The sequence below is a fragment of the Anabas testudineus genome, chromosome 2 (assembly GCF_900324465.2).
Source record: "Anabas testudineus chromosome 2, fAnaTes1.2, whole genome shotgun sequence".
NCBI lineage: Eukaryota > Metazoa > Chordata > Actinopteri > Anabantiformes > Anabantidae > Anabas > Anabas testudineus.
Window position 1 is genome coordinate 27,382,056 of NC_046611.1, and position 22,006 is coordinate 27,404,061.

General features: G+C 39.3%; 1 protein-coding gene across 3 annotated transcripts in view; it reads right to left on the reverse strand.

Moving 5' to 3' along the window:
• Positions 1-22,006, reverse strand: part of ctnnd2a (catenin (cadherin-associated protein), delta 2a) — a 215,703-nt gene that overhangs the window by 120,109 nt on the left and 73,588 nt on the right. For all 3 annotated transcript variants that reach the window (XM_026363547.1, XM_026363544.1, XM_026363546.1), the window contains exon 4: positions 18,716-18,828. In XM_026363547.1, coding sequence (XP_026219332.1) covers positions 18,716-18,828 — 113 coding nt within the window. The remainder of the gene's footprint in view (positions 1-18,715; positions 18,829-22,006) is intronic.

The following is a 22,006-nucleotide window of genomic DNA, read 5'->3' on the forward strand; positions in this document are numbered from 1 at the left end:
AACACAAAACTACATCGCATACCCAACTCAGGCTAACAAAAAATATGTCAAAACATTGCGAGCCTGGAAAGCAAAACGTAATTTTGTTTATGTGGATGCATGTATGGTTTGTCTACTTTCGCTGATATATATATATATGTGTGCGTGCATGTACATAACCATGCAAGCTTTTGGAAGTTCTATTCAGAAAACAGACTATTGTGCTCACAACAAGGATGAGGAAAAACTTTTGTGGATATGACAGCTGAATGACAGTTCAACAGTGCGGCTAAAAGAGAATTGTCTAGTCAAAGTGTTCACTGAAATAACTTCTAATGCCTGACTACTGACAGCTGCAACAAAAACCCCTATTCCTAGAAAAAAAAGAAAACAATGCACCATGAATGCTGAATCCAGTAGAGATATTTTGCGTCTGCAACTTTTTCCTCACCCGTTCATCATGTTTTCTATGCAGCTAGTCCCACACACTCACACGCAGATGTTCAGACATTAAGCATGTGTTCTTTTATGTACTTGTGGGTGTATTTCTTGATCCCCCCCCCAAAAAAAATACCCACAATACTTATGTTATCAATCATTCATTATTTGCCTCAATTAACAGATTTTAAATTTCCCATTAGTGCACTAGATGTTATATGCAATACTTTCAGAGGTTAAAGTCCTGTAAAACAAAAAGAGTATTTAAACAAAACCATCAGCAACATTAATTGGAAGACATGCACTGTTGGCTCCATTAAGGCCCCCCTGAGTGAATCATAATCACATGTGACAAAGTAGCCCTGATATTAGCATATCAATACAAATTTACATATGAACAATCATAGCACAGGCTGCTAAGTACACCAGCAAATTAAAGTCAGAAGGACAGATGATGTATCAGCACACTGCTGGTCCACAAAAGTGAATTCAGAAAACAGTCAGCTCCCAGACAACAAGTTAATAGTATCTACAGCGGAGTGGCTCTGATACAGACCACTGGTTTAAAGCTGGTTAACAGAGCTTTCAGTAGTGTTGTAAAAAAGCCGTATTTCCACAGAAGATTATCAACTCAAATAAGCATGCTCACATACCAAAGTATTACTTACAGTAAAAACAAATAATCAGGCAAAGAGAACAGGATGAACATAGATTAAAAAACACAGACCAAAGGTGAAAATGCTTGGCTGGAACAGCAATCATAAACTGAGTTTCTGGCTCAAACACTGAAATGTGTTGGCCCGGACCAAGTGAAAGTCACTCACAATTCTCCATGTACGGCTATCTTTGGAGCTAACCGAGTAGCATGCAGTCAATCATCAGAAGGTTCTGAGAACTAGTTGTGATTTGAATAAATTAATCATTTGTTTGACCTCATAGATTTCAGTATTGTCCTTTATGTTTGCTGTTAAAAGAGAGAAAAGTGAAAGAGTTGGTTTGGAGTAAATGTGCCGTATGTCTGCCATTTCTCTTTGACAAATCATTTTATGGCGTGATGGAACTCTTTCATAACTCTTTCAGCTTCCCACTGAAAATAAAAAAAAGCCTTTATGGCAATACCACATTTTTTCCATTCAAGTCTAGGCAAAGGGCGTGCATCCAAGTGTTTCCATTTATATAACCAGACATACTACGACCGTGGCAAAAAACACTACTTCAGTCTATCAGGCTCACTAAAAACAACTGTAATGTCCTGCAGTCCATCAGGGACTGTAAAACACACACACTGATGTGACTCAAGCATACAAGGGCACTAGTGTGATTTCATGGGTGGATAGGACACCTCGGGGTTTGGGGGGATGAAGTCGATGTTCTAAATAACTCATCCCCCAGAGAATAATCTAACCAATGATTTAGTGGGAGTCGAGAGTCACTCAGTCGCTTCCACTCCAGTGGATGGATATATTTGACTCTGTGTGTGTGCACATGTGTGTATACTGTATGTGTGTGAGCATGCAAGGGGGCCAGGTTATTTGCCTTACACTGTCCCTCTCTTTGAGGCCCCCAAGAGACCAATTACCGATACTCTGTGGCTCCACATGCATACACACTCTTGTAATCTTACACCACAGAGAAACTGTCGCTGTTTGACTGTCTGATGAGGATAATGTCTCAACATGAGGGTCTCACTGTCAATATTCATGATTCCAGGGAGACAGCTTGAAGACCGGGCTTCTTAGCGCATGAAAACACGAGCACATGCAGAGAAAATGACACGACTTAAGTTAAGTTAAACACAAGTCAACAACGTTGAATCTGAGGAAACAGGAGAAAAGCATTTGATGAACTAGTGCTGCAATAAATGTTGAATGGGTTAATATAATGAGCAAACAAAAGCCTACTACTAAAAGCCTTCTCATTTTTGACTTTTGCTCAGTTACTGTATGTACGTTAACGTCAACACTAATCTAATCTTACTATTACAGAGTACAGGGAGCTTTTTGTTATTGTTTCATCCCAAGCTTGATGTTTGAGTTTCTTCCAGTCACTGGGGTTATTCATTGTTGCTTCAGGAACTTACACTTGTGGCTAATTTAGTCTAACAAAATACAGTTTGCTTGGATTTTTAATGGACTGCAAGTGGACACATTGCACTCTTCATATTAGAAAACTCCTAGGAAGCACTTAGTCATCTACTTGAACAAGTCTTGTTGAGTTTATTCCCACATAGTTAGGCAAGTTGTGTCTGGAAAACAATGATGTGGCCACGTACTGTATACTAACGATTTGCTGGGCCTGTCACTCATCTGTTTCACATTTCTCTACTGTAATTAATGATATAGACAGCTAATGTTCTACCACGGGTGACATGGCCTCTTTGAAGAGAAAATGAGGCATATTTATGCTCTATTACACAAATAACATGCCGTAGGTGTGTGTGTGTGTGTGTGTGTGTGTGTGTGTTGTGTATGTGTGATGAAGCAGTTCAAATAGCCAACATGAACACATGCATACAGTGTGTGGGAATTAATGCATGTATATGTGTGATTGATTGATGAGAAAGATGTAATGTTACATGAAATGGCGCCCTTGGGCTGAGATTTTAATTAACTGGTAGGAGAAGAGCTGGCTGATCCAGCTATCACAATATATCACCATGTCTGGTCTGCAATCACTTAACAGCATCCATTTGACACCTAGAGCAAGCGCGCACACACACACACAGACACACACACACACACACACACAAAGGCCATCTGGATGTAGCAGGGTACAGCAAACTCATGAGTGATTTCACCAACTCTTTTTGTGCCTGGTGGCATTGCGAAGTTGTTAATTCTTATAATTTTACAGCCTATTACTAACAGACACCAAATGTGTAAAAGTCAACATTTGCTAACATCTTGAAAGGACACAAAAAAAGATGCTAAGATCTGATTCAATGACTGTGCTGATTATTTCTTGGTCATTTCCAATTTGTTTCTTTTTCATTTGTACAGTAGTTGTGCTGTGTGACACACACAGCACAACTACAGAAAGCATGACCTTCCACTGATTATAATTTAATTAATCGAGAAAGTAAAGTCTGCAGAATACAAAATACATGGGAGCTTCCTAGGACATCATCATAAAAACTGTTTTTTGTGGCTAATACTCCGTGAATCACAAAAGCAAATGCTCTTTGTTGCGATGGTGACGGCTTCACTCTCTTTTGGTCTTGATTCAGCTGATCTAGAGAGAGCAGCGCTGACACCAACTTCTTCTGTTTGCAAAACAGCCCTGAGGATCAGAACGTCAGCAGATGCCAAACTTAGCACAATGAAGCCGGTCAAAACAAGACCTGATCATAGCACTTTGTGCATGAACATAAGTCTCAAAGCACTGGACATTAAAAACCCACACAATTCAGAGCAGTAAGGCATAAAAAATGCACACAACAAATTAAAAGCATCTACAGTTTTAAATACAATATGTGCAATTTGTTGATATGCTAATTACTGTACGATGTGAACAATATGCAAACAAGACTGGATTGCTCATTTACAGATTGACATCTGACCGCTATGACTCTCCGCAAAATTTCATCTCCGCTTTGAATCATCGATAGACTCTCACCACCCAGGTTGGCGGTCTGACTCACTGGTTTACAATGCAAACAAAAATCAATTTGGGAGCATCCAGAGCAGGTGATAAAAGTCACAATAAAAAGTGTAATCACAGCGTCTAGTTGTAGCTCTTGGGAAGACTCAGCTTCCGCATGCAACCCCTGTCCTGCAGGAAATAAACTTGCTAGTTTTATTGTGTTAATCAAAATCCTCTGTGAAATCTTTGTGGGAATATGATGATTTGTTCAGATGAGCACAGTACAGCACATGCACTGCTCTACTACTACTACTACTGCTACTACTGCTACTACTACTACTACTACTACTACTACAACTACTACTACTTCTCTTTTATTTTGACTGTGGAAGACTTTAGTATTCATGTAGGCACCAGAGGTGAAGATGCAGAATAAAGGCTTGGAGTCTAAATGGACAGTTTGTCTTTTTAGTCAATTTCTGTCCTTCTCACATTGTCAGTATGTATTAATGACAAAGTGTGGGTGAGGTTTACAAAGTTAAAGCAAAGAACCTGAGTTTATGAGGCCAGGCATGATTGTGTGCACACAGATAGACACCAAAACAACCTGTCCCTGGCAGGCGTACACACACACACATACGCACACAACTTATCACCCACATAACCTCCACTCTACAAGAATAAAATCTCCTCAAACTTCACCATACATTGATTCCTTTAGCCTCGGGGCATGGTGTCTCAAGAGGACAAACTCACTCACATTCTTTTTCTCTCTTTTGCCCTCTCAAGTCTCTTTGAATGAGGCCCCTGTAGCATTGACTCTTACAGTGTAAGGACATCAGTATGAGGACAAAATCTCAAAGCAGCAATGTGTCTTGCATGTTAATGGCCATGTGCAAATTCATTAAAAGAAAATTTCCATATTTCTTGTCTTTTTCCCCTACAGTAAATATTCTTTAACAAGATTTAAACGTGACCTTGATCTCTCACCCTTTCACCTCTGCTATTACGTATTTCTTTCTTTCTATCGCTATCTCAGTCTAACAGCCAGCTCTCTGGGCATTATCATTATCATCAAAACTGTCTGCAGTACTATATATATACACAGAAAACCATGAAATTCCAAAAGGTTCACATACATTTTCTTGCCACTGTGTGTAAAGAAAATGTACATTTTTATTTTTCAAATATACAATGAATGCATATTTTTTCTCTAGGAAGATTGAGTTTACAGTCATTTACATTATTATTATTACATTGAAATACTTTCAAAAGAGCTAATGCCAATAGAAATATAATATATACATATAATATACTCATGTATCATCATAATTTAAATTAATAATGATCATAATATTCACATTTCTGTTTGTATCATTGTAAGTAAATACCTATTTTTATGTCTCTGGACCAGTGACAGTCAGGGCTGGAGGCTTTGTGTTTTCGTGTTTTCCATCCGTCTTTCCCATTCTCGTTTACACAAAATCGAACGACTGCCTAGAGGGATTTTCTTCAAAAATGCCCAACACCCACTTGTACTCAAGCAGAAACTGATTAAACTGTGGTCATTAAAGGTCAAAGGTCAAGCTCACCATGACTTAATGTATGTTTTCATAATACAATACCTCGAAACACTTACTACTACTACTACTTTTTATTTTGTATATTTGTGTGCAAACATCTGGAGATGCATTAACTGCAATTTTCTTGGCCAATTCTGATTTCTGATATTTTTGTAATATTCTGAGCTGATTCTGATTTAGGCCGATACTGATTTCTAGCCCCATTTCTATCTCTGGTTGATTGATCTGTGCATCTTCTATCGCCACTGTAAACTGTAAGTGAACTGGTTGGCAGAGGCAGTAGTTTTCTTACCTATACCTTCTATAAATTAAAGTTGGCACTTTCTGAAACCAGCTTACTTGGATCAGGTACACAGAGAAACACATGCATACAGTAGAAGGCAGACAGGTAGGTAGTCATCCAGCACAAACACATGCGCACACATGACAAATGCTGCATATTAAAAAGCACTGTTAATAGTCTGGCCAGCCTTTTGAGTGTGTGGTCAACAAAACATCTTGGCATCTCTGTATGGGTGAATGAACACAGAGTTTCTTTTCTTGTTTCATCTTTTTTCTTCCAGTTGAATTGACAGAGAAGCAGACACCATAATCCCACATAAATGCATACTAATAAACTGCCTTCACTTACACATAAACCTTCTTCTTCGGAATAATTATAAGCACCAAAGTCAAAGAAAGTGCCAAACTCAATGCCAAAAAACAAACGGAAAGTTTTCTATAATTACTTGAGGTACTAAGTACCATGTGTAGCGCCTTGAGCACCAATAAAACATAAACACATCAGGAATGAAGACATGGACAAGCAAGAAAACATATTGTTTCTTTGATTAACAAGGCAACAAAAACAAATCATACCGTCTCCCTAACGGCCAATCAGGAGCAGATTTATAACCTTGTTTTGACCTGTAATTACAGCGCTCCCCTGGGCTAATCATTGTAATTTAGAAAATGCCAAAAGCAGCATTGATATGCATCATATTTTCAAGTTAGGCTAAGCTCTTATCGGGCCTGTTCGGCGAATAAGTGATGACTGATGGATAAACAAATAGAAAACACTACTAGACACATACAAAGTATTATCATGTGAGACTATCATAGCTATTGATGTCAAAAACAAAGAAAAAAAACTGATAATGCATGTGTTCAAATAGCTATCAGGTGTCATATTATATGACCTCTGGGGAGACATTAACTTCCACAGTATTTGTTAATAAGCTCATTTCTCCCCGGTCTCTCTGTGCCTCTCTTCCTCTTCCTTCTGTTCTTACTTCACACCTAGCTTTTTGGAATCAGTTTCTTTCTTGCTCTGTTTCTTTTTTTTTTTATCTCTCCCTGTCTGTGTTTTGTCTCAGTGTCTCTCTCTCTCTTAGTTTCGTTTTATCACACACACACTCTCTCTCTCTCTCTGTTTTTCTCTCTCTGTCTGCCTTCCTGGCATGGTTTTGTTGGTTCTTATCTATTCTCACCACTATCTAGTGTTGGGTGAAGATAAGCATGCATTTGCATGTTTAATGAACCAGACACCCCCGATTCCCTTCAGCATGAGTACGCACACATACACACGTTGGTCTTTCTATAGTTGCAAAGACACTCATTGACTTAATTTATTCTCAAGCCTCTTATCCTACCTATAACTATCACAACAAAATGCATAACCACAAACCTTACACTAACCTTAGCCTAAACCTAAACTAGCACTAACCATAAAATCCAGTGTTAATACTGCCTAGCCACATGTCCTCACAATGATGGTTTGATGGGCATACAGAAACAAACACACACACACACACATACACACATACACACACACACAGGCCACTGTTGTTGGCCCTGAAGGCCTCAGTCTCCTTGCCACTGAAATGGAGTCACCAGCTGCTCCTACAGGAATAAACATGGCCTTTCTATCTGTCTTCATATCTACAGATGAAATGACAGGCAGACACATGAATGCATCGTTGGTAATTATGTCTAACCAAATCATTTCAGAACAAAAAAAAAGGGTACGTAGCTTTCAAGAAACAACTGAAATTCAAATCAAGCTTCATTTGCTCCTATACAGAGCAGGCTAACTGCTGAATATGTGATGACTGCTTTTGACAAAAGCTAGCATTGGTTAATACCAAGCAAAACTTGAGAGAGGTGACTCTCAGTAAGATTAGATAGACAATCTCACTACCTCTGTGCAAACATAGAAATCTGTTATGTGGGCAACTTTATATGTATTTGGACAATGTACACTATATGAGGTGAATAGTGACTGGGCATTTTGTCTGGCACCGTGCATATTTAAAAAAAAAAAAATCCTCTAACCCAGATGTGGTCCAAAGCAACATCACTGGATTTCCAGCAATGATTGATATTTTAATGCATCTTGTTGTCTGATTATTAGAATTTCATATATTTATTTTCACCATTTACTATTGTAGCCCTCGACCATTTAAAATGTAGTAACATTTTAATTGACCTTTCACTTTTATCTCAGTAGATCTGACAGCTGTCTGATCTATCATCAGATGTCCAAAGCAAAAAAATATTGTATATATTTTTTTTTTGTTTCGTTTTTTATTTGTTTGTTTTTGTTTTATTTTACAGTCAAAAATGTGAAATACAAGGAGAACCCCATTTGGTTCCATTAAAGTTTTTCGAGGATCGACAGTAGAGGAAGAGGATCAACAATTTTGGCTGCTGTGGTGGAGCTCAGCCACTGACTAGACAAGCAACAATCACTCTGTATACAGAGGCTGTATTTAAGTGTCCCTGAGGAGCAATCAATCCCTAGATCCTTGCCTGTATGTGCATGTGTTTCTTTAGCTCACCTCTGATTTCCTTTGTTGACAATGAGAAAAATCCCATTTTCCAAATAACTGCATCAATGCAATATCAGTTTTCAGATTTTATTACATCAGCTTAACATTGTCCATTGTCCAGCTAAATTACCTCAAGTTATGTCACGTAAACACAATGCCAAAGGTGGGCTTTCTCCATGTAGAGTGCAATTTGTATTGTGAATGGAATAGAAAAAATGTACTCACAAAAATGCGAAAAGTCACAAAGTAATTTAAGAGCAAAGATAGATAGATAGATGGGCTGGAGAGATGAAATGACAGAGAGAGGCCGACAGAAAGACAGACAGTGGAGATGACAGCAGTGTGAGAGATGTCGCCACCTGCCACCATTTTTCTCCTCTCCTCCTGGAAATGCATCATCAGTCATTAGGGGGGAGCATGACTTGCGATATCATCATCACTCACACAGATGCACACACACACACACACACACACACACACACACACGCACGCACACACAAACACGAGGTGTATTTTAAGGTGTAATGCAGCAACCTATAATTTGAGTTCTCTCTATGCAGCATTTTGCTGAGCTTATAAAACCGCCTGCAGCTAATGGTGTGATGGATCCCTCTATTATCACCCAACACAGGAGACGAGAGTGGGGTATGGTGAGATAAAGGAATGTAATTGGATAGTATTTTAGCCATGGCAAAAACAGGAGGGTGGTCAGGGACAGAAAGAGAGTACAGAAAAAGCTGTAAAAAGATAACTGCATGATGAAGTCTGAAAGCTGTCGTAACGTCAAGGACCTGTCCAATAAATTAAATCTGACACAAAACACAAATCAGCTCTGTGTGTACTGTGTGTTTGTAAACATATTTCATATCATATGATGCAATAATAAAGTCCAAGAATTATTAGAATATATTGTGTTCACACAGTCAAACATGATAAAATGTTTCAGGAAATTGACTCAAGCCACACTCAATGTCTATCCCTCTACCAAAGCCCACCACTGAAATTATTGCACTGTTCTGATACCCACCGTCCCAAAACTGTGAAGATTCTCAGGCGATCTCCAGTTGCTTCTTGTAGCACCAAGTTTAAGATTTTGCAATTCTTTTTTATGCATATCTTGACAACTATTTTAAATGTTCTTTTGGTAGTCATGTTCTGCACAGGTTTAGCACCATAATAAATATAAAAAAAATATATAAATAAAATTTGGACAAATATTTGCAAAACTATAACTTGGACCTACTGGTTTGTCACCTTCATGAAGCTTCAACAAAAGTATAGGTAAGTAACAAGATAAAATATACAGGTATGTACACTTACAAACAAGTCAATAAAAGCAACAGAAATGAAGGAACAGTAAATGCATGTAAGGTCCCTTAAATGCTTTACATACATACACTGCATTAAACTTACATTTCATGTAAGGGACAGCCAGTACTAGTAAGTGCTGCTAGAGTTTCTCCTCTGTTGGCAGGATGTTAACATACACAGTGAAGCATTGCTTTCATATACCATGGGTGTAGACTCTCCTAGTCTTAAATTGATGTCAAACTGGTTTTGGAGACAAGATAAGAAGATTAGGAAAGAAAGCAAAGTAACACAAACAGGAGAAAATTGGATGTGTGAATATTTGGTGTGAAGGCCTGCTCCTCAGGGTAGGACAACTTTATAGTGTTTGCCTCTTGAGAAAAGTCCTAGGCACAGGGTGAAGAAATGTGTGGTTATGTGTGTGGGTGTTTTCTACACATGGCACAAAGAGTGGAGCTGGTCCCTGCTGATGTGGAACTAAATGTCACAGCTTGATTAGAATAAATAGTCCTATATGGGCTCTGGGACTGGGCAGCAATGCACAGCAGGGCAAACATGTGTGCATGGTGACTCATTGCTTATGTTCTCTCTCTGTCTCTATCCAGCTCTCCATCCTGCATACACACATACTTGTCTTAAGTCTTATAACATCAAACCACCATTTGAGGTTAGTAGGCTAGCAGAGATCAGCCAAGATGTCCTAACAATCATGTTATCTCCTAAAATGTATCCACATAACCAGAAAGACATGTACTCACAGTCTTGGACACTCAGACTTTACCTTTCTCTAACCTCCCCGCAGGGTTTTGGACAGATGTGTAAGTCTGAACAACACAATCAGAAAGCTGTTACTGCCTCAGGACATAAACTTTACACATCACTCTCCCTCCCTATTACTCTCTCAGTCTCTCTTTCTGTCACACATAGAGATGGGATGTAAAATGTTTTCAAATGGGGTCACACATGTTGTTGAAAAAGATGGTCAGGTAGATGTAACAAAGAATCACTCCATTGCAGAACATGGAGATCAGCCTGATCTGCAAGGCACCGCATGTTGTGACTTTGTCACTTTGTCACCGTCTCAACATGTATCTGCCCACACTTGTTTTTATTTAAACTAAGAATAAGATTGTCACAAGCATTAATAAAGACTGTGACTTACAGTTGAAACTTCTGTAAGGTGAGAGGACGCAGATTCTTATTATCCTGTGTAACAATGTCTTGGTACCTACACATATCCATTTATTAATAACATAAGAGCAGGCCCACCAAGGTTCGAGGTTAAACAATACTTGAAAAGCATATGGAGATGGCGGCATCAATGCTCAGTGTCTGGTGGATCTGAGAGCAGACCACAGCAACCTCCCTGAACAGGATCCAGTAGCTATCACGGTGGCAGACATCCAAGAAAGGCTTTCAAATGTAAATGACACGGACAGCAACAGACAATATGATCCACACCTACTGGATAAAGAAGCTAACTTCACTCCATGAGCAACTGGCTGAGCTAACGGTTGAAACCCTGAACATGGGTAAAAGTAGGTTGGACAGTCCTAATCCTGAAGAAACCCCCAGAAATGACCAGCCACATGCAACGAGTGAGACCAGACAGACCAACCATAGCCTAGAGTGACAACAAGTAAGCCTATGCCTATAACAGGAGAGTCTTCATCAAGAACTTAATGGGGCTATGGAAAACAAACCTACAGTACAGTAGATGTCAACTTTAAACCAAGTGTTCTGCACAGGATCGAACCCCCTACACCAAGAGTGGCTACAGATACCAACTATGGAAAAGAGCAACCTCGTTTACATGATGAGATCAAGCTGTATACCAAGAGTGAACAACATCAACCCACTGATTCACACCACTAGAATATATAGCAACAACACTGAAATGTGATTTGGACTGGATGAGTACAGTTGGGTGGTAAGTACAGTAGAGGGAAGGTAGTCAGAGCTAAAGGTATTGTACTACTTGAATGTGCTACCAGAAGGCAACATTGTAGATGTTGACAACAGCTATAAGTACCTTGAAATCCCACAGGAAAATAGGAACCATGAAGAGGCCACAAGGCACCATATCCTGCAGGTTTCCAGAAGCAGGCTATAGAAGGATGCCCCTGAGACAATCCAGCACATAACATCAGGGTGTAAGATGCTAGCAGGCAGAACATACATAGAACACAATAACCAAGTAGCTGATTTAGTGTACAGAAACAATTTTTGAAGTCAAAAAGGATACAGTACACTTGTAATGGTGCTTTACAATGACTAAGCTAAGATCCAGTGGCATTTCCAGAAACACACTGGCAAACTGGTAATGGCGCAACCTACCAGACATTGCATACATGTAGAAATCCCAAGAGACAGCAACATTAGGAAGAAGGAACATGAAAGGCTTGAGAAATACCAAGGGACGAAAGAAGAGCAAGGAAAAATGTGATAGATGAAGTCAGCAGTGATCTCTGTAGTAACAGGAACACTCAGGACTGTGACCCCCAAACTGCAAGAGTGGCTCCAGCAGATTCCAGGAACAACACCAAAGACTGCCTGCAAGGCAGGAAGGATTTTTTCCCCTAATCCTATAAAACTTTTTTTAATATTTGCACACATTTCTTTAAATATGTGTAGAGAAATATGAGAAACTTTTATGTAGTAATGGAGTTCTATCTTTCTCTCTGCTGTGCAATTCTTAGTTACGTACATAAACCATCAATAGCAGCAGAAGAAATTGTGAGACGCCTGAAGCAAGGATCTGTCTGTTTACAAAAAAGACATAATCCACATGCTTCAACCCATAAGCATCATAAATACATGACAGCAGGATACATAAATAATAAGGCCAACGGGAATTTTGACACTAGCACAGAGTGATTATCACACACACACACACACACACACACACACAGTATCTGTACTTGAGTTCAGTTTATCTGCAAAGTGAAAACACCGTAAAGTAAAATATATTTTTTTAAAGATAGAAAAAAAATTATATACTGTATATATACAGCAAGAGAAAGACAAACATGACAGAAAAAGAGAAGCAATGAGAGAGAGAACAGGAAAAAAGTAGAAAATAATAAATCAATGAAGCTATTTTGTGGTTGCCACAGGGTAATGAAAACTATTTATTAACCATCTATGTTTTCTCTGTCTCTTTCCTTCTCTCTCTCTTTCTGTCCTTCCTTTCTTCCTCTTTCCCCTGCTCCCACCAATACTCATGTCTTTGCTTCGTTCAACTTTCATCATCTGCATACCAACCGAGGGGCTGCACACATTGGTTTGGATTCTTGTTATCTGTCATGACCTTTCTGCTTTGAGATAATTGCCAAATTATGATAGCCATTCACATGCTACTCTTTAATGACTTACAGGAAAGGAGTCTTTTCCTGTGCATTTTGTGTTCCAAAGCATAACTAATTGCTGTAATATCTAAATTTCATCATCTGTCAGATCATATATTGCTAAATATTTCTAAATACTACCCACAAGGCATCAAGCTGGTACAATGTTTGTTTGTAGCCAGTGGAACATGACAACAGCATAATTTAATTTATCCAGCGAATCCATAAGCCTACGTGACATCTCATATATGGCTTTGATAATCTACTGCCCCAAGTTACGATTAGCATAGTGGCCAGCTTCAGTTCACAGACAGTGCTTTTATGCAGGAATAATGTGTCCCAGAATGCCCAGCAAGTTCACTCCAAGGCAGACAAAGGCCATGAGACCTTAAACGATCTGAATCTGACAAGTAATCGCACACTGACTTGACTTTTACCTCAGTGAGTTGCAAAAAGTCCGATAAGAAACAAGTTGTGCAGTCTGCTGGTGTCTGCGACAATGTGTATTAACAGCTGCTGTTTAGTTTTATGGATTTTTTCAAACATTTTATTAATGAAGGAGAAACCAGCACAACATTCATAGGGATATTTTACTACTTCTTACTTATTCTTGTACAGATATTTTGTTCTTAGTTAAATCTACTTCTACTTGTACAGATATTTTATTCTTTATTCTTTTATTCTTATTCTCAGTTAAATCTACTTCTACTTCTTTATTATATTTATTTCCTATAAACAGTCTTTAATAGTCTTTTATTTTTTAAGGTCATGGGCAGTCGCCTAAGCATTTCACTGCATATCGTACTGTGTATGTAACAAATAAAATTTTATTTTTGAATTTTAATTTGAATTTAAATTTGAATGAAGAAAGATGACAGAAACTATTTTATAATAGACTGGATTTTATAACAGACTGTTTAAAGTAAAGTGTATGTATGTTTGTATGTGAACCCTTGGAATAATTACCTCAAAAATCTAACTGGAGTCACGTGCTAGCATACCTGGAGAGTTGTTAAGGAAATTAGTTTAAAGGTGTGGACTAGAGCTCCTATAACTGACAAAGAACAATCTAACTTTTTGAGTTTGCGCCGCACAAGAAGAATACACTTATGTGAGCCATGCCTCAACCAAAAGGTACTTTCAAAGCTGGAAAGGGTGACAAAGGGATGTCAAAGACTATAGAAATTCACCAGTCTACAGTTTGAGAAACAATCTACAAATCGAGACACTTTGGGACTGTGGTTACTCTACCAAGAAGTGGGCGACCGTTAAAATGACCCCAAGAACACAACAAACACACATCCATGAGGTAAAGAAACAAGCCTAGGAGAAAGCCAAAGATTGGATCATCTGTATTCATGAGCCTACAGTAAATAAAACATTGTACCAGCAGGGTGTCTATGGCAGGACACCACAAAGGAAGCTGCTGTTTACTAAAAAGAACATGGCTGCATGCCTGAAGTTTGTCAAAGAGCACATTGACACTCCACAGCAGTACTGACAAAATGTTTTGTGGACTGATGAAACTATATTGAACTATTTGGAAATAATACACAGCACTACATCTGATGTAAAAAGAGCACAGCATATCATCATGAAAACATCATTCCAACTGTGGAGTATGGTGGAGGAAACATCATGATTTGGGCCTGCTTTGCTGCTTCAGGTTAACAATAATTGGGGGGAACATGAAAGTGTATCAAAAAATCTTCTTTAGAAAAATTTGAGAATATCTGTATGTCAGCTGAAACTGTAGAAGCTGAGTGATGCTTCAGGACAATGACTCAAAAACCAAAGAAAGTCCACAACAGAATGGCTTTAGAAAAAAAAAATCCACCTTTTTGCGTGGCCAAGTCAGATCCCAAACCTCAACCCAATAGAGATGCTACGGAAGAGAGCCAGACACGAGATGACCAAAGAATATGACAGAGCTAAATCAAAGGGGTCAACCAGTCATAATTTCAAGAGATCACATACTTCTTCCACTAGCACTATGGTTTTTATGGTATTTGTTAATAGTCTTGACTTAGATGAAGATCAGATCATGTTTTATGAGAAATTAATGCAGAAAACCACAACATTTAAAAAGGTTCACATACTTTTTCTTGCCACTATACAGTATTCAGCTCGCCTTGATGAAACTATACCTGCTTTACCAATTCAAATAAAATTGTCAGTTCCTATTCTCATTTTTACATGATTTGATGCTCTGTTACTCACTGTTTGTTTTGGCATGTTGGTAATAGTGAATAATAGATTAAATGAACTGAAATACATCATAAATTTAGTGGAGTACCCTTTAAAAAAAGCACTGAAGGCTCGAGCTGCACAGCCATTCAGGCAGAAGAGACAGCAGGAGCAAATGTTTCCCACTAGCTGCCACTTACCACTAATGTTAGAAAAATAATAAATTAGTCTCGGCATGGTGTTTGGAGTCTACGGGTCTGTATGTGGGTGTGTATGTGTGCCACAGTGTGTTTCTTTCTTGTAAAGTGATGTGTCGCATGCCAACCGTTCACAGTGTGAACAGATGTTAGTCAGTAATGCCTTGGGTTTCTGCACAACAGTCTGGCATTTTTTTAAGGTCCTCAGCTCCACGGAGCAGTCCATGGAGATGCCTGAATTGCTTTATCGAGGGGAACACAACTGAGGACATGCAGGCTCACAGTGGCTGCCAAGAACACACACAGGCACGCAAACACAAACACAGCACTCACTCAGAGCATATGCTACATAAACATACAAATATAGAGGACACAAAACTCAACACATTTGAAAGATAATTTACACAGAGACACGCATACAAAACTACAGGTAGCTCTTAATTTCTCTTAAGTTCATATTCATTATAATACGGTAGATAGATTGATTGTGAATATGGTGACTGCAGCCTAAAGATCAATGTGAAACTTTGTTTTGGAGAATATAATATACAGTCATGAACGGAGAAACATAACTTCAAGTTACTTTATGTTCCTCCCTGTTTCCTTTCAAATCAACTACCTTAACCACTTTTCCAAAGTTTGACCCGGTGCACTTACTGTGTAACACCTATTCACTCAAAGCCAGACACTATGCTCTATATTTAGCTGCTGCCTGTCACCGAGACACTGATGAAGGGGAGAAAAATTAGAAGTGATGTTGTGGCCCATATAAAAGGTTAGGCCTGTCTCTTTGAATAACATTAGACTCTCTCTCTCTGATCATTCATTGCAGACACTAATATCTACTTACTAATATCTATTTACTGGTGAGTTTATAAGTACACCTGGACAATCTAATGCAGGGGTGACAATGTTGGTCACTAAGGGGCCACTGTTCTGATTGTTTTCCATCCACCAAAGCTTCTGATTGGCTGGACTCATCTGATCCAGGCAATCATCAGTGGGTAGGGGCATGGAAAGTTGGGAAAACAAGCAGCTTCATCTAATGCAATCCAATATAGCACCTATGCCATGAGATATTTCCATGGATGTAAATGGGGTGGCCAAAACATTAGAAATCCTGCTTCATATAATGCACTCCAATGCGACTCCACCACTCAGAGTCGTCAGTTGTTCAGTGAGTTGTCATGTGTGCATACACACAAAAATGCAGATCACGCCTTTAAGCTGTATGCATTAATAAAAATTAATGCATAGCCTAACTGGCATGTAGTGAGCTGTCAGAAGACAAAAGCTTGGCTAAGTCAGTGCTCTATATCTGATGTGATAATCATAAGATGACGCAACTGTGAGACAGCAGATGACAGCAGGCAGACTATTGCTGGCACAGACAGATGAACAATTCTCACAAGCACGAAGCAAAAAACAAATACTTTTTATAGCCACACCATATTCAAACTTACTGTAAATAAGTCAAATAATAAATTGTAAATTGTCAGATATCCCTGGATATTCACCAAAAAGTACTATTATAATGCTTAGGTGATTTTTAAATCACCATCCAGGTAAATTTTTATCCATTATCCAACTTCAGACTTTCACAAAAAAGTCACATCCGAGACAGAATGAACTGATCTGTTTCCTTTCCCCCTCTCAGGGTGTGTACTTATGTCATAAGTTGCCTGAGGGTGTAAGAGGGATGCTGAATTTTTATGAACCTGACAAAGCATTCATGCAAACACAAAACACACACGTACACACTGGTAGGCTTGCACTCGCACACAAGCCAAACTTTCCCCCAGACTTTACTTTTACACAGGGTTTTCGTGTACAGAGCTAGAGGCTCTATGAAAAAGAACGTGAAGAGACAGTGATTTAGCAAGAGAACAGGGGCAGATATTGAACTCAAGGTTTGAGTAGTTAGCATAAAATTGAAACTTTGCATGCTAGTCACATACATCTCCTCTCCTTCATCCAGGCCTCCCTCCTCCATCTTTACCCCCTCTTTATGTTAACAGCTCTCTTTCCCTCATCTGAAAATTATTTTGGCAGCAGAAAGGTCAGACTTATAATTGAGGAACATAATGAAGTATTTTGAAGGGTTTCAGGGGTTGTGTCTAATATGCTAATTAATGCTGTAACATGAGGAAAGGGCTCCCAAAAGTCTAATACTATGGCTTGACCCAAGTCTTTGCAGCAAAGCAAGGTTTTAGGAGGAATCTATTGTGTAGCTGATGTGCTCAAAAGTCGAGGAAGATGTGCTCAGCTGCACAAGACATCTTAATAACTGTTGACAACAAACAAGTAGAAACTATGGTTATGCAGTGCAGATTTTGCTCCACAAGCTGACTTCTCAGCACTTGGGTCAGTGCACCGGGAAGTGCATGACAGTGATGATTTGATGCTTGATGACCTGTTGCTTCCAGGTCTCCTGGAAGCTATACTGCATGATGCGATTTATTTTTGTTCTTTAAGCCAGTCCTAATACGACTGCTTGTCAATGTTTTTGGTATTCATTGTAGGCAGCAACGGAAGAATTTTATTGTCAATGTATTAGTGATATTAGGCGCTTAGCAACTGTTGCGTATGTTAGTGGATAATGTGAGTGTGCACATATATGTGTTTTGTGATATGTTTGTCATATTCCGACGCCTTCATGTCATGTGCCTGTATAGTAGGTCACTCACCACAAACTGAGTGTTTTTTCACACCAAGTAACCCCATCAATGAGTGTAGTAGTAGCAGTAGGAGTAGTAGTAGTAGTGTGTGTGTGTGTATGTGCATTTATCTGTATATGATTTTGCTTATAACTGCAGTGTTCCCCCAATTCATCCAGCTGACAAATGCCAGAACACAGGAGCCAGTCGGGAGAACACAGTTTTACTCTGTTAACACCACTCCACAGATAGGAAGGAAAACAGCTGCGGTGACTATCCTATATACAGTATGTGTTAGCATGTGCATGTGTGTGAAGTGTGAACATACAAGACATAATGGTGCAGCCAGTGTTAGTGTGTGTGGGGGTGTGCACATGTATGTGTACACACACTCGTGTATATTTGATGAAGCTGAAAAAATTGATGACCCCCTCAAAATCTCACAAACAAAAGCACCATGCATTTTTTACCCGACAGTGTTTCAGATCACCCATAATCACACATACACAAGCACACAACCATACCCTTTCTACACAAAAATGAACCACACACATACAAAAGACAGGGACAGCGTGTGTTACCTGATAGCCCCTCCCCACCCCACCATACACATGGTTTGGTTGTTACCTGATGCTGCTCATGCTGCCTGCCTCTGATCCAAGCTTGCATCTCTCCAGCTGCGTGGCGACAATCTGACGCTCAGCCTCAAGTTCTCTGGTCAGACGTTCAAACTGAAGCTCCTGTAGAGATAGAGGAAGAAAAGGTTACACAGAGCAAGAGCCGGAGAAAGAGAAAGAGAAAGAGCTGGGATTCTGCTACAACATGTGTTTTGAACTGATGTTAAAGTAACTTTAGATCAGATATCAGATATTACAGCTTCATTTCTTTGTTCTTTTCAATTTGATTGTTCATTAGGTGGGAGGAAGATAGAATATTAAGCCATTAAAATCACAAATTCAATTTTTAAACGCATGATGGTAACCTTTGAAAGCCACCTGACAGAACTGGAACAGTATTTCGATATGAATAGTACGTTGCTCTGGGACTGCAGCCTAGTTGTCGTGGGTGAAGTGAAGCATTGTCAGCCGCAGGTCATAGAAACAGCTTAGGGATGGAAGACAGCTAAGCGACATCTGAAATGAAGTGCCATCATTAACATGAATGTGATTGACATGTGAGAAAAGGCGAGAGGCAGATCGACTGAAACTGTTCTAAATGTGTGAGCAAAAGAAAAAAAAAAAACATCATCTTATCCTGTGTGTGGTACATGATGGTTGTCACTGGAGCAGCTCCTGCTGAATCTGGGTTACAAACTGTGCATTTGTCTAACGAAGATATTTGTGGAATTCCTCCATGAATGTGTCGTGTTCCCACACGACTGGTTTGTCTGTTTGGTTCAACAATGGCAAGTTCACCTCTCAGTGATACTGCCTGAGGTAATAATGCCTGTTTTCTACGAGGCAGTTATACTGTATGCCCAATAAAGTCATTTACTGTTTGGATTGTCTAATTTTGTTAATTTTGTTTGGGAGTTGCTATAAAAAGAACTGTGCAGTACTGTACTTTCACAGTAAAAATACTGAACAGAACTAGAGGGCAAATGTGTGTATGCATGTGCCATACGGAAGTTAATCAATAGCGTAGCGAACGCCACCCTACTCCATGACCGAGTGCACGTGTGTGTGCTAGGCTAAAAGAGAGAGTGTATGCTGATTGGTTTTCTCAAAGCCATTTGAAGCTCTGAATGAGTTGATCCCCCAGTCGCTATCTCAAGTCTCCAACCTCAATCCCCTCTCCTCCCCAGCACAACACAGCACAATGGAAATCATTTCCCTGTCTCTCACTCACCCCTTTTTCATGCAACCACAACAACAACTTACTGATAAATTTGCTCTACTCTTTTATTCCCGCCTCTCGCTGCTTTATTCTCATACACACATTTATGCTCTTGCTTTCACGTCCCGCTTCTCTTCTTCTCTGTCCCTGTTTTTTATCCCTCTCTCACACCCTCGTGTACTGTACACACACATTTGCTTAAGTGACAAAAGCAAACCCCCAGTCACATATGTAGTACTAGTAGAAGTGGAGTAGATCTCACAATAGGAAAGTCTTTTATCTGTGTGGCAGAACCACACACTGCATGGTATGCTGTCAGTACCCAAGAAAAATGTTAATGGGTAAATCTTGTACCATTAAAGCCACACCCCCTCTCCCAAACTTCTCTACATTCATCTCTTTACATCCTGTTAGCAAATCCTCTCTAAATTTCCCTTTCTCTACTCGTGACAAGATAAACATCACACACGTAAACAACAAAGCAGCAGGTTCAGCCACCTCTGTGATTTGCAAAGCGAGGCGACTCTGGGAATTTGAGCAGGGTCTATTAAACTCTTTCAACCCATAAATTTAAATTATAGCTTTGTTTTACAGTGAGGTGCCTCGGTTCAAAGACCCGCTCTGCACCGCTCTGGAGACTGCTTTGTCACCTTGTTTGCCACAGCTGCAACTGTTTTAAATCCTCATGGTGTAAAGATGTAAATCACTGCACCCTAAGTAATGATAATTGATGATATGAAATGCCTCAGTGGTTCAAAAACAAACAAAAAAAACTCTTCCAAGGTAACATACTGTCAAGACAGATGGAAATCCTATTGAAACACTTATGTATTCGATTGAAATTTCTTACATTATGGAAAAACCTCTGCCACACCTTTCAGTCTTCATTCACATGTCTTTGTGAAAGGAAGCGCTGCGCTGTTGTGACAGCTAACACCTATCAAGAAGAACTGCCTCCGACAAAGACATTTAAAAGTACTATTCAGGAGTCGCCCAAGAGACATGACTGGTATTTCTATGGGATGAGTGAGTTTAACTGACCTCTCCAATTACATGCTGCTTTGCATTTAGAGTAGTGGAAACAAGAAGTGAAGAAGTAAAAAAGCACAAATGGAGCAGTTTTTTCGTTTTATCTACAATAATACATGAACCTTCTAGACCTTGTTGTCTGGCATGTATGTACCACTGCACATCACTGAGTTGTGAAAATGTTATACTAGTGTTATACTACTATAGTTAGGAGACAGCCCCCCCACCCCCTAAACAAACAAATATCAGAAGCCTTTCTGTTTTTAAGAACTTATTTTGTTGAATTAGCAGTACACAACTGCCTGCTGAGTAACATTTGACTGAAAATTTGATTGAAAAACACGGAGCACAGTAAATTCAACCTGACACAAACATAGAATTTACCAAGAGATGGAAAATATGAAGCGCTACCAATACAAGCATGCGTAAAAAAACTAAACGTATATACTGTAGAAGTATTTAAACTTGGCATGCCAGGATGAAAAGAGGTGTGAATTGGGGAAAATATGAAAACAAACAAAAACACAGAAAGGTGTATCTGCACAACACAGCTACTAAAGGTCTCCTCAGTATTTGGCCAGCATCTTCATACTGGACGATAAGTATTTTTCCTGTAATACAACCAAGCTGCGTCTCTGCTGGAGGCAATTTGTCTCCTCTAGCATGTGATAAAAGGTTACCTGAATACCATCCCTCTTAGAAGAGTGGAAAAATGCTGAAGCTGGATCGTCGTGCAGCTAAAATCAACATATGAACGAAACAATCCCATCTTGTCAACCTTCAGAACAAAGAATAAATACTTCAGACCTACTGGTTTGAACGAAGCAATATATTTTACCTTGTTACATGTATGGACCACAGTTTTAGATCCAAAAAAACTGATGAGGTGTGAGTTTCAGCCGGCACTCCTTGTCTTTTGCCTTCGTGCTTCTATCAAAATGCAGAAGGTGTTGGATTCCACTATGTTGTGCATGTCGCTCGTGCACGCGAGTGTGTGTGTGTGTGTGTGTGTGTGTGTCACCACTTCTCTCCCAGGAATGAATAGGAGACAGA